At 47.9% G+C, this 23,677-nt stretch overlaps 1 protein-coding gene across 1 annotated transcript in view; it reads left to right on the top strand.

The window, feature by feature from the left end:
• The first annotated feature begins 12,466 nt into the window (after positions 1 to 12,466).
• Positions 12,467 to 23,677, top strand: part of LOC132524544 (solute carrier family 23 member 1-like) — a 44,803-nt gene continuing 33,592 nt past the window's right edge. Inside the window, exons 1-3 of the mRNA XM_060156612.1 lie at positions 12,467 to 12,508; positions 18,201 to 18,341; positions 21,381 to 21,538. Coding sequence (XP_060012595.1) covers positions 12,467 to 12,508; positions 18,201 to 18,341; positions 21,381 to 21,538 — 341 coding nt within the window. The remainder of the gene's footprint in view (positions 12,509 to 18,200; positions 18,342 to 21,380; positions 21,539 to 23,677) is intronic.

Here is a 23,677-nt window from a genome sequence, read left to right on the forward strand (position 1 = left end):
CCCTGTTGCTGTGCTCTCCTCCGCGGCTCCCAAGCTCCCCCACTCCGCCTCCCGAAGTCTCTACCCGCGAAGGGGCTTCCTAGTGTGTGGACACTTTTCCTCCTTCACAGCTCTCTCCCGCTGGTGCAGGACCCGTCCCTATCCTTTTGTCTCTGTTTAGTTTTTTCTTTTGCCCTAACCAGGTACGTGGGGGGTTCCTTGCCTTTTGGGAGGTCTGAGGTCTTCTGCCAGCGTTCAGTAGGTGCTCCGTAGGAGTTGTTCCACGCGTAGATGTATTTCTGGTGTATCTGTGGGGAGGAAGGTGATCTCCGCGTCTTACTCTTCCGCCATCTTCCCGGAAGTCCTCTCAGGAAATGTTTTATTTAGGACTCTCACTCCTCTCTCCCAGAAGCCTTCCATGGTCCTTCTCCATGAGCCGTTTTCATGGAAGAACGGACTTCTGGGGTCATTACAAAGGGGATGGGAGCAAAGGTAGCACCCCCGAGGAGCTGCTCTGGTGAGCGGTGAGACTGTGAAACACTTAAAACCTCTCCATCTCGTATTGTATTAACTATAGTTTCTTGTTTCCTGGCATTTGGGGCTCACTGGCCAGAGAAAGACTGCCCTTCTCAGGGCTAGCCAATCCTTAGAGATAGCAAGTGACTCACCTGTGAGTGAGCCTTTCATATGCTAACCATCCAATCCAGAGCGTACCCTCAGCCACCTCCTTCATGTGGCCAAGCCGCCATCCATCCCCCTGCCCTAATCCTGCCAGGGCAAGATACCACACAAGTGGTGACAACACCTAAGCCCCAGAGCCCCCCAGAATTATTCACACTAACCAATCTTAAGCCTGTTCAGCTACTTACCCGGCCTCACTCATTCCTTCCTGCAAAAAAGACACAAGACAGGCCTTTGCCCAAGCTTTCCCTTCCCTCGTTCTGCCCCGTGACTGACTCAGGTGCTTCTCTGTGTGGCCCTACGTGGTGGGCCATGCCCCGCTTCTTGGGACCTGTGAGTAACAAACTACCTTTTCAATGGCAGTCATCTCCTAATCTGTCGGCCTCATCTTACCTGAATGAAAGTAAAATCCCAGGTACATTTTAAAACCAGCATGGAGGCCAAAGACCTTGGTTAAGCTATGCCCCTTTCTGAGGGAGGGGCTGTGTCATCCTCTGAAATGGAGATGAGATTTCTAAAGTTTTAGAGAAAACCCAGCCCAGGTCCTCCCGCTGTGATAGCAGCATCTCATGCCCTGGGGGGCTCCTCGACCAGTAGTCCATCTCGTGGTGTCAATCCTGGGCTCAGGTAGAGAAGACTGGAACCTGTGCTTCCAGGCATCCCCTATGGTTTTGTAGCCAGAACCTGTGGACTGTGGAAGGGAAGGTGTTGGAGTCCACCTCTTTGTGGACAAGACCTAGCCCAAGAGTTCACAGCCACAATTATTGACTGAGACATATTGAACAGGCCTGGATGATGGGATTCAGTCCAGTTGCTCTTCATGGAGGACTTACTGTGTGTGCCAGACACTCTGACGGGGATCAATGGGGCTTGGAGGAGCCAATCCTGAAGGACATCACAGGCCAGGCTAAGTGTTCATTTGACTGTATCTGCGGGGCACGGGTGAGTAAGAGAGAGTTTTAAAAAGGAGAATGACATGACTAGATTTATGTTTGAAGAGTTGATGTAATGAAGTTGGCTTAGATGAAATTAATATACTTGCTACCATTGAAGAACTGGACACACATGCGATATATTTATTATAGAAGATGAATTTGGTAGAACTTGGGAAGACTTGCATATGGTGAACTGAGCTCTGGCTTGGGTATTGGTGGATGCTGGTGTCATTCACTGAGATGAGGCGTGTGGACCAAGCAGGTTCCCTCCTTCTCTGGACCTTAGTTTCTTCTATAGTTCCTTTCAGCTTTCATAATCTAGAATTCTACTTCCCAGAAAGAAGTTGGAGGCAAAAAAGGGAGAAGCAATGTTCACACTAGTAGGCCCTGAAATCAGCCTTTGAACATCTTGCCAGGCTGGCATTCAGTGGAGGACTGAGTTCACGTGGGTCTTGGTCAGAGCTGGGCAGAAACCACCCATGACGGTCACCTTGTGTGCCTCTCAGGAGAAGCATCTTTAACGTGTAGCCCAAGCTCCACTGCTACTCAGCCCCCTTAGAAATGATCGATGAGAAGACGGATACCACGTGCAAAAAGTATTTAGGTCAAACTCCTATTGAGAGAAATTGAGCGAAGAAAAAAGCCCAGAGGCCAAAGCCACTCTCTCCTTGTAAAGCCAGTCACAAGGGAATTCCACACATGCCAGATTGTCTTACTCTGTTTGGGCTGTAATAATAGAAATCCCATAGACCAGGTGGCTTTAACAACAGTTCTGGAGGCTAAGTCCAAAATCAAGGCGATGGCAGTTTCAGTGTCTGGTGAGGACCCACTTCCTGGTTCATAGACGGCCATCTTCTTGCTGTGTCCTCACATGGCAGAAGGGTCGAGGGAAGTCTCTGGTGTCTCTTTTATAAGGGCATTAATCCCATTTACGAGGGCTCCATCCCTATGACCTAATCACCTCCCAAAGGCCCCACTTCCAAATACCATCACATTGGGCATTAGGATTTAACATATGAATTTGGGGGGAGCACAAACATTCAGCGTATAGCACAGATCTTGGAAGGTCTCCGGCCCTGGGCTCCCACAACTGCTGCAGCTGGTTCACAGAGAGGAACCGGTGCCCACACTCGAGTGGGGAAGACATACAGGAGCTGGGTGGGGTCCTCGGACCTGGGCTCCCACCCCACTCTGCTGCCATCAACCCCTGGAAAGCAGAGGAACTACGATGGAGCCCAGTGCCAGGACAGCACTGTCTCCAGTACAACACTGGGGATGGTGCAATGGAGGGCCAACCACGGGCCCCCTCCATGATAACTAGTCCCTGATTTGAGCACGGAGGTGGCGTGTGGGGAAGACAAACACTGACTCTGCTTTGCCCGTGGCCCACACAGCCACAGCTGCTACTCCTGGAGAAATGTTCTACTTATGCAGAGGCTCAGCCTTCCTTTCTCCTTACGGTGTCCGTAACAAGTATGAATTTCAATCAGAAAAATGCAGGTGGGCCAAAAGTAGAAAACACTCATTTTTATTGTGCCCCTCCATTCTACTGGGATGGCAGGTGTTTAACCTTTGGACTGGGGTTTCCCCCTTTACTGGAGCTTGTGGCTAAGTTCGGGAGCACATTGGTAGTGCCAAGGCTTTAGGGAAGGCCCCATTGGGCCCAGAGTCACCTGTGCTCTCAGGTGTCCCCGTAGGTGTCTATTGTCTCTCTGGTCCATGTTCTTCAGTTCACGTAGGTCCCCACAAGAAGGCTCTTGTCGTTTCAGGCCCATCAGCCATCATGATCACCTCTGATTCTCTGATGCTCTGGCTCGAGGATCCAGGAATCCTTCAGCTGCTTCAGTGACCAGGGAGGGTGGAATGTGGGTCCCTGCCACTTGGACCTGTCATGCAGATGGTCCCTTCTGGGTCTTGCTGTCCTCTTGCTGGACTCTCCCTCAGGAAGTGGGGCTCAGCCACCTCTTGAAGACGCCCCCCAAGGCTCTGACTTTCTCCATTTCCCCTCATCATTGACCCCCTCAACTACCTGCAGGGTGAAATCCTTCCCTTTATAAATAGTGATTTTTTTTTTTTTTTTTTGCCTGAGGAATCTAGCACTATTATTATTTCCAAAACATCATTCTTCTACAGCGTCTTCCTAATAAGTCTTATGTCCCAACAAAGAAGGGGGTGGGGGGAGCAGACACTGGTTCTGCCCCGCACAAACTGTGCCTGGCTCTGTGGGCGAGCCACTCCCCAGGGTCTCTCAGGACAGCTGGCTGAGACTGGATCCTGGGCAAAGAGCTCTCCCCTCCGTCCTGGCACCGTGCCCGCCCCTCCTCCTCTCCTTCCCACCCAGGGGCCCAGCAGAACTTGTCTTGAATCTGGATAAGCCTCTGAGTGTCTCACCTGAAGGGGGTGCTTTATTCCCTGGGGTCTCGGCCTCAAAGGCAGCAAGTAAATGTGGGCTGCTTCCTGCCCCCAGTCTCCAGCCGCATCTGCTTCTTCCAGTCATTTTCCCTGGGCCTCAGCTGGCTGCCATCGCAGGGGTAGGGGGTCAGCTGGGGCTAGGATTGTGTGGGACCCTCATGGCTCCTGCCTCTGGGCCCCTGGTCTCCTGAGACGTTCCCAAGCACACACCTCACTTCCACACTGTTAGCTGAGAGCTCATGAGTCTATGGGTCAAGTTGCCCTTGAAATGGCAGAAACTCCTGGAAGCACAGACAAAAAGGACCCTCACAGGCCCTACATTCTGAAGAGCTGTCTTGGAACTATGCCTTATTTGCTCCAGCTTTGCTGTGGGTTCAGAATCCTCCCCCGTACTCAGTTTCTGCATTGGGTCCGGCCCCTACCATTTGGTGGGCACCGAGGGCCCCTCCGGTAAAGTGGCCCACTTCCCGCCTGATGGTCGGTGACACCTGCCTGGTACCAGCCAGTGCCACGTTCTGGCAAACACCCCTCTGCCCTAGAGGCCTCTTGGAATGGCCCCTTCCCTCTGCAGGAAGAGGGTTAGTTCTTTTAGAAATTCCAAGTCTGGCATAGGGGGCTTAAGCTTCATCCTCCATGCCCCTCTTTTTCTAGTCTTTTCCTGTGAATCAGGATTGAATCTGGTCCGCAGCCTGTAACAGTCTGCATCCCCCCCCCCTTTGTCCTGCCGTTGTCCCTGGATCTGCTCAAGCCATTTAGTGTTCTGTGGGCCCCTCCCCCTCTTGCAGCCTGGGGAGTCACCATGAGCCCTGTACTTGAGAGGCTCCACGTTGCTGCGTGTGATTCTATCCGGCTCCCCACGGCCGTGAATGGCGCTCCTTCGGGTCTGTGAGTCGCCTCTGCCTGAGGAGCCTCAGCCAGCCAGGGGAGTTCCCACGCTGGAGGGTAGGACTCTCAGTCTGGAAAATCAAAGGGCGCAAGAAATTAACTGTGCTGTTAAAAAACTTTATCACTTCAGGGTTCCTGCCTGCCTGCCTTAGAGCTGTGTCATCTAGAATAGGTGGAGAGTGGGGAGAGGAAAACATCTGCGCAAGAAACACGCATTAATAGTGCAGAACCAGGGTGTACCAGCTACAGTAAACTCCTGTTTCTTGGGGCAGTGGGGAGGGCAGCAGATAATCCCCTTCCAGGTGTGTGCTTAGTGGCGGGTAGAGGTGGAAAGCGCTTCTGCGTGGCAGGAGCATAGAAGCAGGCCCACTCCACTGTTGTATTGCCTACTGACCACATGGCCGGTTCACTTGCTGCAGTAGCACAGAACATGCGTGGGAAGACTTGCTGGGCTCCCCCACCCAGGATGTTCCCTATCATGGTGACGGTGCCGAGTGGCCGCCTCCTTCCTGCATCTTCCTCCTGCCTTTCTTCCCTTTCCTTTGGAAAAACTGCCCCTTCCCCATTCTACGCCTCCCAGAGAGCTGCCAGCTGCAGGACCCCACCTCCACCCTAATGCCGTGGGCTGCCTGCAGGGGTGGGCACATAACCCAGGCGGGCCCAATCAGATCCCGTCTCCTTGGAGTCTGACTTCTGAGTGATGGCACAAGGAAGAGACGGTGGATGGGGCTGAGTTACCCGAAGGTAATGCCCCGAAAGAGAAAGTCCGTGTTCCTTCTGCTGTGACCCTAGACCCACTACTGCTATCCTTCCAACTCCTGGTTGGTCAACTCTTCATTCAACTCTTCATTGAGCTACGAGTGCTCTTCAAATAACTGCCCATTTTTTGCTTAAGTTGGTCAAAGTCAGTTTCTGTTGCTTGCAACTAATAACACTAACTCATAGCTTTTGATTTACACCTACCAGGCATCCTCTGATTTTCCAGATCCTCTAATGGCCAGGCAGTAGCAGGGTGAGTTATGAGTTGCCAAGAAGGGCTCTGGAATATTGCCCTCTGGAATATGTGGGTCACGAGGTGACCCAAGAAGGCTGCAGAATGGTGCTCAGGCCTGCGGAAAAGGTCAGATAGGGCACTTCAAGCTGATGGAGTCTGTAAACCCAGGGCCTCTCATGCCAGAGGTGTCTCTGCATGAGAACCCATCTGACTTTCATTGGTCTCTGCCCATCCAGCCCCACCCTCTTCTCCAAGTCTCATTGACCCGGCAGCGGGGGTAGCAGAGGGTGCCGTAGGGAGAGCTGGAATGAAAAAGACGCCAAAGCTGGCTGCAGGGCAAGGGGCAGCTTGGAGCAGCAGCTAAATTTTGGCAACCTGTTTTCTAACTTTGGAATCTGCCTGGTTGTATTGGAGTAATGGTTTTCAACCCCACAAGCTGGTTTCAGGTTTTGGTTTTACAGTCAGCCGCCCCCAGGTCAGTACCATCTCATCCAGGAGTCCAGCCCTGTCTCCTGGGACCTCACCTGGATATTCTCCCCTGGGCCTGGCTTGCCCAACAGAAGGACATGGACACAGAAAGACAGAGACAAGCTGAAGGGTTAGCAGAAGGATTTAGTTACACAAGAACGGAGAAAAAAGAAAAAAGCAGCCCTGGAGTCATACCTGGGCTCTGGAAGAGTGAACTCAAAGGAAAGCTCGTAGTATGTTGAGCTTTGGAAGAGAAATGCAAATACTGATATCAACTGAAGAAGAGAAAATAGGGCAGATACACACTACTATATATAAAATAAACAACAAGGACCTACTATGTAGCACAGGGAACTAAATTCGATATCTTGTAATAACCTATAATGGAAAAGAATCTGAAAACGATATATAAAAAAAGAAGAGAATATAGGATTTTTAAAAAAGATTTATTTTTGGTTGCATTGGGTCTTCGTTGCTGCATTCAGGCTTTTCTCTAGTTGCATCGAGCGGGGGCTACTCTTGTTGCAGAGCACAGGCTCTAGGCACGTGGGCTTCAGTAGTTGTGGCACGCGGGCTCAGCAGTTGTGGCTCACAGGCTTAGTTGCTCCGCGGCATGTGGAATCTTCCCGGACCAGGGCTCAAACGTGTGTCCCCTGCACTGCCAGGCAGATTCTTAACCACTGTGCCATCAGGGAAGTCCAGAAAATAAGATTTTAAAAAAGTTCTTAGTTATACTTTGTTTAAATTTATTTATTTAAATCATACCTCCATTGTATAATTATAGATGAAAAAGTATATGCTGAAGATGTTTAAAGTTTTTGGACTGGTGTCCTAGAGCAAGAATCCGCAAACTTTTTCTATAAAGGACCAGTTAATAAATTATTTTAGGCTTTCTGGCTTGTCAAAACTATTCAACGCTGCCCTTGTTACACAAAAGCCGCGGTAGAGAATATATAAATGAATGGGCATGCATGTGTTCCAAGAAAACTCTATTTACACAAATGGGCCATGGGCCAGGTTTCGCCTATGAGTCATAGTTTGCCAATCCCTGCATTATAAACGGGGATTCAATTAAGCATGAGTATGGGAATTATTTAGACCAGGAAGTCATAAATTAAAAGCCACAATCCACTTGAGGCAGCTTTCCCAAGCTTCACGTATCAAAATTTGAAGTAAATAAGTTTGCAAATACAAACCTAAAATTCTACACCTTCAATTTCTGTTAAAACAAGTCAGAGCTTGATAAAGATTTAGAAACCCCCAGCCTCCACGACTAATGTTGGTCTCTTGGCCTTTCACATCAACAGTATAAGATTAACGAATTAGGTTTTCATTCGAATGAAGCATCTCAGAGACAAGTAGTCTTAAATTGTTTCCTCAATACTCTCTTGGGTTGTTTTTGTCACATTTTAGACAATTGATTCTGTTGTGTAGAAATATGTTGAGGTCGTCAGCATTGGAATCGATGTTTAAGTTATTTTTAATGCCCTTGAAATTTAACAGTCATTGTTGGTGAAGGGTAAATAGTTGGCAAATGTTGTATAAGTTATTCTAGAACCAGTCTAGGACTGGAGATAAAAGTATAAGTTGTGGATGGGTTTTTTGGTTGCAAATGACAGAAAACACAAATCAAATTTGTTTAAGCCAAAAAGAGAACTTTTTAGCAGAGGTGTATGGCTTGATGTATAGATTCAAATATCACTGGGACCTGGTCTATGTATCATGAGATGGCTGTCAGCAGCTACAGACCAGCATCCTTTAGGTTCAGGTTTAGTGAGAAAGAGAGAATGCCTCTCTCCCCAGAGGCCCAGCAAAGTTCCATTGCATCTGTTGTCTCTGGTTGGTTGCCATGACCATTGCTAATCCAAGGCTGTGGCCAGGAGTTTGCAGTGCTCCAGCTGGCCCCTCACCCTCATGCAGGGCACCACGGGGCAGAGTAAACCCTGCGTGAAGCCCATGGACTGGTTGCTGTGGGTCAGGATGGTTCCCAAGAGGAAAATTAGGGGAGGCTAAATGGATTCTCAATGACAAAACCAAGAGGTGCGCCCTGAGTTTAGCTTGACCTTCGGAGAAACGCTGCTGGCCTCTTTCCTTCTTGCTGTCAGGTGTGACTTGCCCTATGGCTGTCTCTTGGCAGATTCCGTCCTATGACAGCCAACAGCCAATTTAGCTGCCCTCAACAGTGAAAAGGTCCAGGTCAAGCCTCCCTGTGTAGCTTATTCCACACAAAGATGGTGCTTTCGGTGGGGCCATGATGCATTACATATGGAGAGGTCCAGTGCCTTTCTCCTCCCAAAGTGGCTGGGGCCTGAGGAACTGCCTCAAATTTGGGATTAGAAGTTTATGTGTGCAAATGTAATGGAAGAGTTTTAACTCTTTCATGTGTTTGAGGAAGGATCATGGGTTCCCAGAGAGACTCCATGTTCTTAAAACCAATTTCTCTCATTGCGAGAGCTAATTATTAGAACTAGATTTCCGTAACTTGAAACACAGCGTCATAAATAATAATCACATGTGAATGTGTTGGGTGTGTGTGGCGAACCTCAGGCTGGTGTGTGTATGGGGTAGCAGGATCATTCCAGCTGGGGAGGGAGGGCAGGACCACCAGCTGGGGCAGCTGAGACCGTGGGAGAGTTGCGGGTACCACCGTGGCTTAGGGGTGAGAAATGGTAGCAGAAGCTGAAACTGCACAAATCAGATGGGACTTGAACCCAGCCAAAACCCAGATTGGGACTTGAACCCACTGTCTTTTAATTAAAATCACACACCTGGTCTCAGGACCTACTGAAGTTCAGGTTCTTTTTATTTATTTATTTTTCGGTACGCGGGCCTTTCACTGTTGTGGCCTCTCCCGTTGCGGAGCACAGGCTCCGGACGCGCAGGCTCAGCGGCCATGGCTCATCGGCCTAGCCGCTCCGCGGCATGTGGGGTCTTCCCGGACCGGAGCACGAACCCGTGTCCCCTGCATCGGCAGGCGGACTCTCAACCACTGCGCCACCAGGGAAGCCCGGTTCAGGTTCTTTATGTCTCAGTGCAGAAAGAATTAAGTGAGAGCCAAAGCGATAGGTAAGAAGTGGATTTATTTAGAGAGATACACATTCCATAGAATGCGGACAGTCTCATAAGGCAAGAGTGGCCCCAGGGCATGGGGTCATCTCAGAAAGTGAGAGCAGCCATGGGAGAAACACACTCCACAGACAGAGCGTGGGCCATCTCAGAAGGCGAGAGGCCCCGAAATATGGGGTGGTTAGTGTTTATGGGCTGGGTAATTTCATAGGCTAATGAGGAGGAGGATTATTTCAACTATCTTGGGGAAGGGGCGGGGATTTCCAGGAAATGAACCACCGCCCACTTTTTGGCCTTTTATGGTCGGCTGCAGAACTGCCATGGCGCCTGTGGGTGTGTCATTAGCATGTTAATATATTATAATGAGCGTATAGCGAGGCTCAAGGGCTACTGGGAGTCGAATCTTCAGCCATCTTGGACCTAGTAGGTTCTAGCCCGTTTATGTCATATCGTTAAGGGCTATGTCATTTGTTTAAAGGCTATGCCCTGCTCCCTTCCCTCCTGTTTCAAAGCCGGGCCTGGCTAGTGATGAGTGGAGGGACTAGTCTGTGGAAGTGACTTTTTTTTTTTTTGGCCGAGGCGCGCGGCTTGCGGGATCTTATAGTTCCCTGACCAGGGACGAAACCCGAGCCCTCGGCAGTGAAATTGCCGAGTCCTAACCCCTGGACCGCTAGGGAATTCCCTGGAAGTGACTTCTAAGGCGTGGAAGGTGGAGGAAGAGGAAAGGGACTGGCTCGGCTCCGCCTCCGAGCTGCTGAGCAAGGTGGGGACAGCGGCAGTGACCGCAAGCCAAAGGGTGAACGCTGGGAGGGCCTGTACAAAGAACCGTGTGGGACAGAGTGTCAGGCTCAGAAGAGAGAACCCGAGGATAAAGAGGGAGGAAGGCTCTGAACACACTGTACAGGCAACCGAACGAAGGGGTGACAGGAGACCATCTTTCTGCTTTGCCTCAGTTGTGTAGCTAACCCCGCACCGTTTTGTCTCAGGTTACAGAGGAGTTTAATTGTACACCCCAGCCAATGGCAGGGAGAGGAAAGGGTGAAGTGGAGTGAGGAAGGACCTTCAGTGTGGGGAGGGCAGAGGCTGAGAAGCCCCCCACTTCCGTGCCGTTCCAGAAGGTGACAGGGAAAAGAGATGTCCAGCGTGACCTCAACTTTGCCTGTGCCCACAGGTCTGTGAGGGTAGGGGGGCTGGGGGTAGTGCAGGCAGCCCCCCCTCGGACCCCCGCACCCCCCAGCCTGGCCTTCCTGGAGCAACAGCCGAAGCTCATGGTCTTCACTGTCCATTGAATGTTGGCACCTGGTCTCTCTCCTGACCTCCTGCCTCACCCGCCCTGGGAACTGCACACTTAGTGTGCCCAGGGGACCCCGACAGCTGCAGGACCCATGCCGCCTGGAGCCGAGCAGCCTCACCTTCCCTTCTCAGGTGAACTTGGAGCCCCTGGTGCCTTTTGTAGAGGATCTGTGTTTCCTTTCCAGGTAGCATGGGGAAGCCCCTCCGGCCACACTCCCTGGACCATCTCCTCCGAGCCCCACCTTGTGCATCTTCAGACCCAGGGCGCTTGCCTGTCTCTGTTGGGCATCTCCTTGAGCCCCGTGGGCTGTGGAACAAGACTGTCTGGGTTTGAATCTCGGCTCCTGTATTTGCTATGAATCTTGGGCAAATAGCTTAACCCATCGACACCCAAATTTCTTAATCTTAAAAAAAACCTGAATTTACAGGATTTTTAATCCTGTAAAATAAGGATGTGAATGCTAGTTTGTTGTGCACATTAAGATTTAAAAAAAAAAAAAGGGGGCTTCCCTGGTGGCGCAGTGGTTGAGGGTCCGCCTGCCGATGCAGGGGACACGGGTTCGTGCCCCGGTCCGGGAAGATACCACATGCCGCGGAGCGGCTAGGCCTGTGAGCCGTGGCCGCTGAGCCTGCGCGTCCGGAGCCTGTGCTCCGCAACGGGAGAGGCCACAACAGTGAGAGGCCCGCGTACCGCAAAAAAAAAAAAAAAAAAGGTGTAGTGCAGTGCAAAGTTAAGTATTCAGTAATTACTGACCTTTGACTCTCTTCTTCTAACCTTGGTTTTTCTGTTACAGCCTAAGTCAACTCTGTCCCCTCCCTTGTCAGACTTCTCATTGTTGTGTTTCTCAGGGCTTCCTCTTGGACCGACTCCCATCAACGTCTACGTGTGTCCCACTGTGTGTTTCCCGAAACTTGAGACCCAGTGCTACCCATTCCAGAACATTCCATCATTATGAATAGCAGGTATTTGCTTGCACTGGACTTCATAGAGTGGGGTTTATTGAGAGTTTTGGAGGAGCGTTTTAGTGCCCTGTGTAGAATAAGAGCAAGACTATACCTTCCTGGACTTGTCTCTTTGAAAGGGGGGTTATTAGAAGTTTCTGGGTATTAGGGAGACAAGCACCCAAGGATTAGAAGCATTTTTTTCCTCCGTCTCTCACCTGAGGCCTTTGCTCCCGCCATGAGCCTTAGTGGCCTCTCCCAGGTCAGCAGCAACACCTTTCCGCCTCTAATGACTGCATTAGTACATCTCAGGGGCCAGGCTACTTGCGCTACTTTTGCAATGCTTTCATTCCGGCTCAGCCGGTCGCTAGAAATCAGCTTTAGAACACAGAAAAGCCTCTATGTTCAGCCCAGAGCCTCACCCTCATCCCCCTCATTTCCTGCCCCTGGAAACCTGGCTTCCGGAAAGTGCTCTCCTGCCACATCCCAAGAGGCTGCACCCTGATTTGTTTCCTTGGTAGCAAGAGGGATCATTAACTTCTCCTGCAATTACCCATACTTATCAAATTGTGAAACATTCCCTGCCACTGAAGGCACCTTGGTCCCCTGCAGTGTGACCCGAGAGGGCTGGAGGGGGAGTCTGTTGCCGACCAGCAGGTGGGGCTTGGAGGCCCCACCCTCCCCGGAGCTGGCTCAGATCCTCCTCTTTCTCTGATTATTTTGGCTGGCGGTGAGAAGTTAATCTTCCTCTCCTGGAGCGGCTTCTTTTTTGTTCTGAGAGGAAGCCAACAGGAGAAGACCCTAAGCGGCCATGAACTCTGCCATCACCAGCTGTGAGCACCCGGAGCCCTTGGTGAGCGCTGGTAGAAGAGAGGGAAACATAAGGGGTGGGGTGGAGTAGCAGAAAGGAGGAAAGACGCCTGGAGGGGGTCCCAGCATGAAGTCCTAATGCGGGTTCATTTTTAGTGCTAAGGACATTGACTCGTGTTCTAGGTAAGACTTTGGATTATTAGAGCTGTCCTCCCAACCTCACCCTCACAGAGGCAAAGATTTCTCCCTGGGTGCCCAACTCTGTGAATGAATTACAAAGGAAGAAGGGAGAGCTGAAAAGTCCTCTTTGCTTTACTCTGTTGAGTCTAAATGATTGTTTTGTAGGTTTCTCAGCATTATGATTTCTTTGATCAGAAGCCCTTTCTGAAGCAAGACCAAGAGAGGGAAGCGGAGAGAGAGAGAGAGAGAAAACTAACATTTACTGAATAACCAGTATGCCCCAGGCATTTTATGTACTTTGTTTTCTACCTTCAAGCCAATGAAGCATGCACCTCTGTTCCCATTTTACAGATGAGGAAACTGAGGCCCAGAGAAGTAAAGTGACAGTAACCCATCTGGAGGCCTCTGTAGCTCGTCCTTGAGCCCTGGTCCCACCATTCTCTCCAACCTATTTTGGCCACCTAAAAACAACAGGGGCGACTGAGTGGGGACCCTCTGCCCACCGTAGCCAGAAAGAGCCTCCCCCCACCAGGCGCAGCCATAGTGTCTGTGGGACAGGTGCCACCCACGAACCTAGGCTGGGCCCTCAGAACTATCGCCTGGAGCCAGGCTGTCAGACCCTGCCCACTGCTGGTCAGCCTTCTGGTAAAGAGACCCTGACCATCTCTTCTGGAATATTGTGGAAGACACCTGAGAGAAATCTCCTGTCTTCTCCTCAGAATTCCTTCTGTTAAAAAACAAAATTCAATGGAGTAAATTTAAAGCTCTAATTGACTTTATTCAATGATTCATGAAACAGGCAGCATCCCATCATAGCAAATAGAAAGGAGCTTTGAGGAGCTGTACAAAATGGAATAGTTTTATAGGCAAAAGGAGGCAGGGCAAGGAAGTTATTCTATCCAAGAGTGGATTGTTTCAGGTGAGGTCACTTTCCTGAAAGCAGGTGTCTACCAGGCAGATCAGCTCACTAGTGCTGACCAGATAATTCGACTGACTGGTTAAAGGTTACATTCCTGGGAGAGACTGAAACTGCAGTTAGGTGAGATATTAAGTCTTGGTTTGCCAACATGGGGCTTAGCATAAGTGACTCCATTTTGGGCCTTTTTTTTAAAAAAAAAAAAAAACACTTCTGCCACTACCTTATGGAAGCCAAAAAAAAAAAAAAATCTTGGGAAATAAGTTGAAGACTCCATTTTCTGAAGGCTGTGATGTTTTCCACCTCATTGGTCACCTGAGGCCAGTGGGGAGTGGAAGAGTCTGGACACATCTGATTTTTTTTCAGTGGCCTGTCTTGTCATTTTCTTCAAAGCTTCAGTTTCAGCACCCAGATTAAGAGGCCATTTTCTGAGATGTTTTTGGTTTTCAAGTGCATATTGCTTTGCTAGAATCTTCTAGGGATATAAACATGGGGAAGACAGCTTCCCCACCTTGAAAGCTTACGGCCTAGCTAGGGGGAAGCGGGGTATAAAAAAATATTTCTGATACAAGGGAGAAGATGGTGAATTACATAACAGAGTGACAAGATGTATTAAGAGTACAAGGAGGGCAATCATATCGGGTGGGGGAAGCAGAGAGGTAAAGGAAAAGGAGGCATTGAGCTCTTTGAAGGTGGGTTTAGGGGAAGCAGGGTCGTGGGGATCAGGTAGGGAGCACAGGGTGAGCAAAGGCACTGAGGCAGGATAATTGAGGCCACGTTTGGAGGGATATGGTCAATCCCATTGGCTAGAGTCAGCTGAATGGAAGTGTTAGGAAGCAAAGCTAGAGGGGCACATCAGGGAGTGGGAGGCTGTATGGGGAATGGATGGAGTCAGAGGGCCAAGGGATTCACTTCCCCCCCAGGCACCCTCCTTCCCACTGCTGCTCCCTCTGCAGCAGAGTCTCCTGCTGCTCTGCTGGTCTGCTCCTGAGAGCTGGCAAGCTGTCCCTGTACTCACAGGGAAGCACCTGCCAGCAGCTGCCCTCGACACCGAAAGAGGAGGGTTCCATTCTCCCATTTACAAGGGGACCTCGGACAAGCCTCAGTCTCCTCATCCTTAAACTGGGTTGTGAGAATCAAACGAGAGGATGCATTGGAAGGTCTTTGCAAACTGTGAAGCACTATAAAATGCCAAGCCTCAGCACAGTGCCTCTTTGGAGCAAGGCTTTTGGCGAAATTACAGCTCGTGTGTTGAGTTGACAGACAATTCCAACCAGGAGACTTTGTGGCCCCCCTTCTCACACCAGTGCTCACTGGCAGGGAAGCTTCGTTAAGAGTTCATTCTTCCTTCAAAAAGGTATTTGTAGGCGATCTTCAGCTGCTCTAAGACTCACAGAATTTTCCCGCCCAGGGATTCTCCTGGGATAAAGGCGCTTCCCGTATCCGGATATGCCCTGAGATGGGACTTCTTCCACCTCCATCTGAGAAGCCCCTGCTCTAAAATACCTCTGGGATGTCACTTGTTTCTATGTGTGTCTTTAATATGCTAGTGACTCATCTCTGACACACAGGAATCTCAGGTACACTGTGTACCTTCTTATTTTATTTTTTGTCCCAGTGCTTTGCATAAGTGATGTAAGGTAGTTTACAACAAAAGATGTATTTTGATCAGGCCCTATGCTTTCTACCAGCCATGACTGACGGGTTTCACAGAAGTCTCACACTCCTATCAGAAGCGAAGAACCAGCCGTTCTCAACGAAGACAAGTTTTTCCCCACTCTCAGTTCTAGTTTTTTTTTTTTCATGTGGGACCTCATACAAGGTCAATTTCCCAGAAAACTGTTTTAAAACGATTACAGAAGTGGTTTCCATAACCTTCAGATGGTCCAAGTTGATATCTAGACAGAACTTAGAACATTCAGAGGTCATCAGGCTGAGAACACTCTTTGAGTCATTGACTCTTAATAGGAAAAAAAAAAAAAAAAGACCCCAAACTAACATTTCCCTCAGTCAGTGTTTCCCTCCCCATCACCTTTCTGAGAATTCCGAGGGGTCCTGGGAGAAGGTATGAGGTGAGTTTGCTGGCAGCTGTACCTGCCCCAGCCCGGTGAGCTCAATCACCGGCGCACATAACAGGCAGCCACACAGACTTCCAGTATTTTTGCAACCATCCCAGAGTTAGAAGGGGACACCGAGGCTGGGAGAGGGAAAGTGAAGTGCCTATGGCTGCCAAGCAGGGGAATGACAGACCACGTCTACCCTACTCCAAACTGCGCGCTCTGCTGTTCTGTGTAGCCTACCCAGCATCAATCAACCAACCAGCCAATCAGCCAGCCGCTCTTTCCTTCTGCCCCTCCTCTTTTTTCCTCAGCCTGTTCTCCCGCTCTTGCTGTCGTGCTCGCTGACTGTGCCACGCCTTCACTAAAACCTCGCGATAAGTGCTCCAGACTTCCCTCCAGCAGCCTCCCGGCCATCTTTGGCTTGGCGTTGACCTCCTTAGGCAGAGCCAGCCGTCCTTGTGCGACCCAAGTACCAAGTAGCATCAGTGCCTCCTTCTTTTCAGGAGTCTAAATAAGATCAGCGTGTTGTTTTCAAAGAATTCTAACCAGTTAAGTATTTATTTTTTAAAATCCGTGAGAAAAGTTCTTTATGGTCATTATACGTGGGTTCATTTATTTTATAGCTCAACAGAGAATGCTGTGAGCACTAACTCTGTGCTAGAGATGGAGTAGTTTGGGGACTTTATGGCCTTTAGGACGAGAAGACATATGGTAGTGAGGTGTGTTCTGGGCTGTAGTAAACATGCCTCTGAGGAGGGAAGGCCTCGTCTGGTCTGAGGCCGGGGTGGAGTGAAGTCAGGGAATGCTTCCTGGAACAGTTTTGGGATGCTTGTTCCCAGGCATTGCTAAATAGATGAGTAGAGACAAAATCCTTACATTTAAGTTTCAGAAACTAAATGCTAGAAGGTTAATGAGCAAACGCTGTTCTGAGGCCCAGGAGCAATGTGACTCTGCGGAGCTGTGCTGTGGCTGGCTGAGTCCACCCACGGTCAGCAAGCCTGACCACGGCCCTGGGCTCCTCCGGCTGCCTGGAGGCTCAGTGTGCTGGGCCATTTTCTCCATCGCCAGTGATGTGGGCCCCGAGTACTGGGAAGGAATTAGGATCGGATTTGCCAGTGCTCTACCCCATGGAGGAGCAGGACTGGCTCAACTATGAAGTAGATGTTATTGACTTTTCTGTTGTATAGATCAGAAAAATGAGGCTTAAAAATATTAGTAATTTGCCCAAGTTTGGTAAACTATATAGCCAATAAGTTGGAGGAGAAGGTCTACGATTCAAAGTTAATTGGGGGTTAAACTGGTAGGAATATAACTTGGCTATTGACCCTAGAGCATTCTGTGTGCCCTGCACTTATTTACATTTGTGTTATATCTATTCATTCATCCATACACTCAGACTGTTCAGACTGAGCACACAGACTATTCTAGAAGCTGGGACAAAAAGAATAAGGCACAGTGAATGCATTCTAGGAACTCACACCCCAGCAGAAGAGATGGATAAGGAAACAGTCCATCCATTATAATCAACATGCTGTGATGAGGGCTTTGGCGCAAGGCTGGCCTGTAGGAGCGTATGCAAGGGCAGCTACACCGTTCTGGGCCAGAATCCCCATTTACCTGCCCATTTCCTGACCGTGGAGTTGACCCCCATTCCCTCCTCCACAAAGTTTCTTCTCTGCCAGGGCTTCAGGCAAGGCACCCACCTCTCTTGATTGGCCCCAGACTGCATGTGGAGGTCTTGCTGCAGATGTATAGTATAGAAAATCTCTGGTCTTTTGACCTAGAAATCCCAAGCAGGCCAGCAGTTATCTCTGTCCCATCGCTCTTGCCTCTGGAAAGCTGTGCATCTGTCTGGTTGAAATCAGAAAGTGAAACTGAGCAGGACCCTAGGGGGCTCCTGGGCACGGAAGCCTTTCCGTGTTCCCAGTTCCTTGTTCGTAGGGAACAGACTCCAGCTTCCATGACCTTCCCTGAGTCCCAAAGGACAGATTCAAACAGTTGCTAATCAGGGAAGGGAGGGGTTGCAGAGACAAGGGAGGAGCAGCCAAGAAACTGTAGTGCAGCCTTGGGACAGGCTCCTGGTTCCAGGGTCCTGGTTCAGCCTCAAGGGATACACATAACTGTATCTTCTGAGCTCTTTATAGAACTAAAACCCCCAATAAATGGAAGATGTCAGCATTCTTCATTCCAGCTTAAAGGAACCAGAGAAGCTCTTCAAGAAGACCACCTGAGGCCAGATTAAAAGAACCACAGAAACTCATCAGATTACCTGAGATCAGATTAAAGGAGTGCAGGCCCTGCACACACCCTAATCTTATCAGCAAATCCACCTTTGAACCGTTGCTATAAAACTCCTCACCAGATCCTCCCAGGTTGGGACACACAGTTTTTTAGGGCAGGAGACCACTGTGTGCCCCTTTGCCTAGCAAAATAATAAAGTTATTCTTTTCTAATTCACCCCAAACTCTGTCTCTGAGATTTGATTCAGTACCGGTGGACAGAGGCCGAGGTTTCGACATCAAAAGTCCACTTGATTCCTCTTGAAATGCTCAAATGTGTTCTTCTCTTGTTCTCAGCAGAAGGGTGATGGTGTATTCAACTCCCATGAAGGTGGCCAAGGCAGGAAGAAGGATGGCCAGCCTAGGGGTCTCAGCAGTAACCTGGCTTATAGCATCCTGGATATCCCACCATGGTATCTCTGTATCTTCTTGGGAGTGCAGGTAATGCCACCCATAAGCACTGGGTTCGAAGAAGCTCTGCCTCAAAAGGCACATGAACACACACTCAGGTCAAATTGCTGATATTCTTGGCTTCCATGTTGTTGATATTCTTGCCTTCCATGTTGTTGACCTCCAGGGGGCTCAAGGCTCCTCCAGTCTCTCTTTCTCTCAAGGAGTTTGGGGGTGGGGCGTGGAGTTGAGGGAGGATTCTCCCCCATGCTGAGCTAATAGGTCACATAAAGGACACCAACTGGGCCATTGTGGTGTTGGGTTTTTTTTTCAAGATACCAATTATAATTTGTTTGGCAACAACTAAAGAGTTTGATAACCAATGCTTGGGGAATATTGGGAAACAAGCACTCTCAAACACTTTTGTTGGAATGTTATTTGGTGCAACTTTTCTGTGAACATGTAAAACATATATATTGTTTAACCCAGTCCCTAATGCATAAGAATTTCTCTGTAGGGAATACCCCAGTGGTCCAGTGGTTAGGACTCTGCGCTTTCACTGCTGAGGGCGGGGTTCAATCCCTGGTTGGGGAACTAAGATCCTGCAAGCCGTGTGGCACGGCCAAATTAAAAAAAAAAAAAGAAGGATTTCTCTATAGATATGCTGGCAAGACTCATTAAGGTAAGTACAAAGATGTTCTTCTTTTGGTAATAGTAAAATCACAACAAACGAACAAACAAAACCCTAGAAACACCCCCAGAATATCCATCTTAGAGAACTGTGGCACATCCTAACAAGTAATTTTTTTATGTAGCTGTTAGAAAGAGAAAGATGTATCTACCTTGCAGTTAAAAAATGATCACCAATATATATTAAGTGAAAAAAGCCAAGTAAATAACTGTGTATAATGTGATCTTTTTTTGTGTTAAAAACTAACAAACGAAAGAGAGATAGAACAATAGAAATAAGTGTATGTAGTAATTTTGCATGTTTTGAAGAATTCACAAGAAACTAATAGAGGTATTTAGCCTTGGGAAGAGAAGCTAGGAAAGGAAGGGTGGCTTTCAACTTTCACTATTTATTTTGTAACTTTTGTAGCTTGAATCTTCTAATCTTATAGATGTGTTTCTTTTAATTTTACAAACAGTTCAATGTGGGGTACCAGGGATGGGATACACTTTTTTGTTAACTTCTCTGTGCTTTTCTACAAAATAAGAAGAGCAAATGTCATACTATTTTAAAAAATATTATTATGAGCCAATAAAATGGATAATGTAGATATTTTTATCATGAAAGGATGTTGAATTTTGTCAGATACTCTTTCTGCATTTATTGAGATGATCATATGATTTTTGTCTTTAATTTTATTAATGTGGTGTATCATATTTTTTGACTTGTGTATATTGACCATTCTTGCATCCAGGGGTAAAATCCCGCTTGATTATGGTGTATGACCCTTTTAATGTGCTGTTGAATTCAGTTTGCTAGTATTTTTGTTGAGAATTTTTACATCTATATCCATGAAGGATATTGACATGTAGTTTTCTTTTCTTGTAGTGTCCTTATCTGGCTTTGGTATCAGGGTTTATGCTGGCCTTGTAAAATGAGTTTGGGAGTGTTTCCTCCTCTTCAGTTTTTGGAATAGTTTGGGAAGGCTTGGTACTAATTCTTCTTTAGACGTTTGATAGAATTCACCGGTGAAACCATCTGTTCCTGGGCTTTTCTTCATTGGAAAGTTTTGATTACTGTTTCAGTCTCCTCACTACTTATTGGTCTGTACAGATTTTCTATTTCTTCATGATTCAGTCTTGGTAAGTTGTGTGTTTCTAGTAATGTATCCATTTCTTCTAGGTTATCCAATTTGTTGGTGTGTAATCGTTCACACTAGTGTTCATGGTACTTTGTATTTCTTTTGTATCATTTCTAATTTTATTTGAGTCTTCTCCCCTTTTTTCTGAGTTTAGCTAAGGGTTTGCTTATCTTAAAAAACCAGCTCTAGTTTTGCTGATTTTTTTCTGTTGTTTTTCATTTCATTTATTTCTGCTTTGATCATTGTTTTTTCCTTTCTTCTTCTAACTTTGGAGGTTGTTCTTCCTTTTCTACTTCCTTGAGGAATAAAGTTAGGTTGTTTATTTGAGATCTTTCTTTTTTCTTAATGTAGGCATTTATTGCTATAAACTTTCCTCTTAGAACTGCTTTTGCTGCATCCCAGTAGTTTTGGTATGTTTTGTTTCCATTTTCAGTTGTCTTAAGATATACATATATATATTTTTTTGTGGTGCGCAGGCCTCTCACTGTTGTGGCCTCTCCCATTGTGGAGCACAGGCTCTGGACGTGCAGGCTTAGCGGCCATGGCTCACGGGCCCAGCCGCTCCGCGACATGTGGGATCTTCCTGGACCGGGGCACGAACTCGTGTCCCCTGCATCGGCAGGTGGACTCTCGACCACTGCGCCACCAGGGAAGCCTGTCTTAAGATATTTTTTGATTTCCCTTTTGACTTCTTCTTTGACCCATTGATTGTTCAGAAGTGTGATGCTTAAGTTCCACAAATTTGTGTCCAGTTTTCCTCCTGTTATTGATTTCTAGTTTCATACCATTGCAGACAGAAAAGATTCTTGGTATGGTTTCAATCTTCTTAAATTTGCTAAGGCTGTTTTGTGACCTAACATATGATCTATCTTGGAGAATGTGCTCAGGCCACCCTGGTCAATGGTCTTGCCCTCACCTTGTGCCTTATTTTAATAATGAGCCTCTTGCCTTGTTCCTGTTCTTAAGGTCCCCTCCTTGGTTCATGTTATATCCTCCTGTGCTGTGTCCCTGCCTTGATTTCTTACCTAGAACATCAGTTCTTGGCAGTAGGGTCCTGCCCTTGAACCCCAGACCTTCTGGCTGGGTCCCTGCTTCTTGCTGCCAGGGCTTCCTGGTTCCTTCCCACTGCTTGCCTGGATCTCGCTGCCTGTCGCTCAAGGCCAGGCTCCTCTGAGACCAGAGATGGAGCTCTTGCCTCTGGCAGTAGGAATAGGAATGAAGGTAGAGTAGGCAACTACAGCATCTCCAAGCCCATCTCTTCTCTCTGCTCTGCCCACAGCACTTCCTCACAGCCCTGGGGGGACTCGTGGCAATTCCACTCATCCTGGCCAAGGACCTGTGTTTGCAGCATGACCCCCTGACCCAGAGCTACCTCATCAGCACCATTTTCTTCGTCTCTGGCATTTGCACTCTCCTGCAAGTAATTTTAGGAGTCAGGTAGGTAAAACTCCTCCCCATGGATTTTGACTTTTTTTAAAAAATTTTATTTATGTTTGGCTGCATTGGGTCTTCATTGCTGCTTGTGGGCTTTCTCTAGTTGTGGTAAGTGGGGGCTACTCTTTGTTGCTGTGCACAGGCTTCTCATTGCGGTGGCTTCTCTTGTTGTGGAGAATGGGCTCTAGGCTCGTGGGCTCAGTAGTTGTGGCTCATGGGCTCTAGAGCACAGGCTCAGTAGTTGTGGCCCATGGGCTTAGTTGCTCTGCGGCATGGGAGATCTTCCCAGACCAGGGCTTGAACCCGTGTCCCCTGCATTGGCAGGTGGATTCTTAACCACTGCACCACCAGGGAAGCCCTGGATTCTGACTTTTACCTGCCAGGGTAGCAGCAAGGTTTGCTTGGCTTGTAGCCTGAGATGAGTTACATGAGTGGCATGATAGAGGGAGCACAGGACCAGAACTAAGAGCCTGGGTTCAAGTCCTAGCTCCAGCACTTACTGTGTACGTTAGCCAGGATTCTTGATTAAAGTAACACAAATAGCTACAGACAATTATGCCTGAAACCTTTTACTTTTGCAAATTACAAGGCATATGGCTAGTGAACACATTGCGGGGCCTCCTCCCTGGACTTCAGAAGGAGTGGTGCAAGTGAGGGGCCCTTCACTGGTAAATCTGCTTTGACCTAATCTATGCCAGGTCTGTGCTCAGCCCTGGAGTTGCAGAGGAAAGTGTAAAACATTCCCTACGATGTGCTTCTGCCCGACCTGTCTTAAGAGAAAATGACTTGACAGGAAAAATTAATGTCCATTTATTCTTTTTTTCCCTTCCAGTTTCATTGAGATGTAATTGACAGACAGCATTGTATAAGTGTATGGCATAATGATTTGACTTACATACATCAAGAAATGATTAGCACAATAAATTAAGTGAACATCCATCATCTCATATAGATACAAAATTAAAGAAACAGAAAAAAAAATTTTTCTTGTGATGAGAACTCTTAGGATTTACTCTTTATCATTTATTTATTCTTTATCAATTTTCTGAATCAAACCACACAGGCGAAGGCTGATGCAAGGTAGCCAATTATTTCCAGGATAGGCTGTCTGTAGACAGCATCTAGAGAATATTCATTCCTTGTGTGGTCTTCTGGCCTAAACCAAATCAAAGGCACTTTCCAAAGTGCTTCTTTTGCAAGTCATTTCCAGGAGATACGCCAAAGCTTAAGTTCTCCCATTTTCTGTCGAGGAGAGGGGATTAGTGCCTGCATCTTTGTCAGGTTATTTCCCTTCTCTTTCTTCCTCCTTCTGTCACCATCTCTGAGAGCCAAGATTTCTTCTAAATCCCCCACCAAGGACTCAAAGAGGTATAGGGTTTGGTCTGGTCTCTTAGGCCCCTAAAATCTGGGACCCCTCCCACTTTTCCAGAATCAGTCCCTGGAGTGTCAGATGCTGTGGTAGCATCAGAGAGGCCTTGCAGCCACCTGCCTGGATACCCAGGAGCAATCCCCCTGGCTGCCCCATGGAGAGTTACAAACACAAGGCTCTTCTGGATGGGGAAGCACCTCCTCTTAAACTGAGATGGTGTTCACTATAATTATGGAAAAACACTGATCTTGGAAACTGGGGGCCTGAATTCTAGTCCTGGCTTCTGTGCTGTGGGAACCTGCACAAGCCATTCACCCTCTCTAAGTCTCAGTGTTCTCATCTGTAACATGAGGGAGTTGAAATATGTTATATTTGTAAGTTCCTTCCATCTCTAATATTGTGGACACCTGTGATGCTGACAGAACAGATGATACAGTACCATATTCCTACTGGAATCTCAGTACTGAGAGTGCCTGTGGGCCTAGCCTTCTGGTAGACCCTGTGAGAGACACAACAAATCAGGAGTTAAGAGTTCAAAGAATCTATAGCCTAATTAAACATACAAAGAAAGAGGGAAATAAAATTAGGAAATAAAACCATGCTAATGTCCTTAAACTAAGGTGGAGACAGGAATACACTTGAGTTTGGTTCTACTCATGGAAATGGACTTCCTGCTCAGAGGCTAATGAGTACAGTAACTGCATACGACATTAGAGATTATAAAACTAGCTGATAGCCTGTGAATCAAGTAGATTTGATTATTGATTATCTGA

The sequence above is a fragment of the Lagenorhynchus albirostris genome, chromosome 8 (genome assembly GCF_949774975.1).
Source record: "Lagenorhynchus albirostris chromosome 8, mLagAlb1.1, whole genome shotgun sequence".
Taxonomy (NCBI): domain Eukaryota; kingdom Metazoa; phylum Chordata; class Mammalia; order Artiodactyla; family Delphinidae; genus Lagenorhynchus; species Lagenorhynchus albirostris.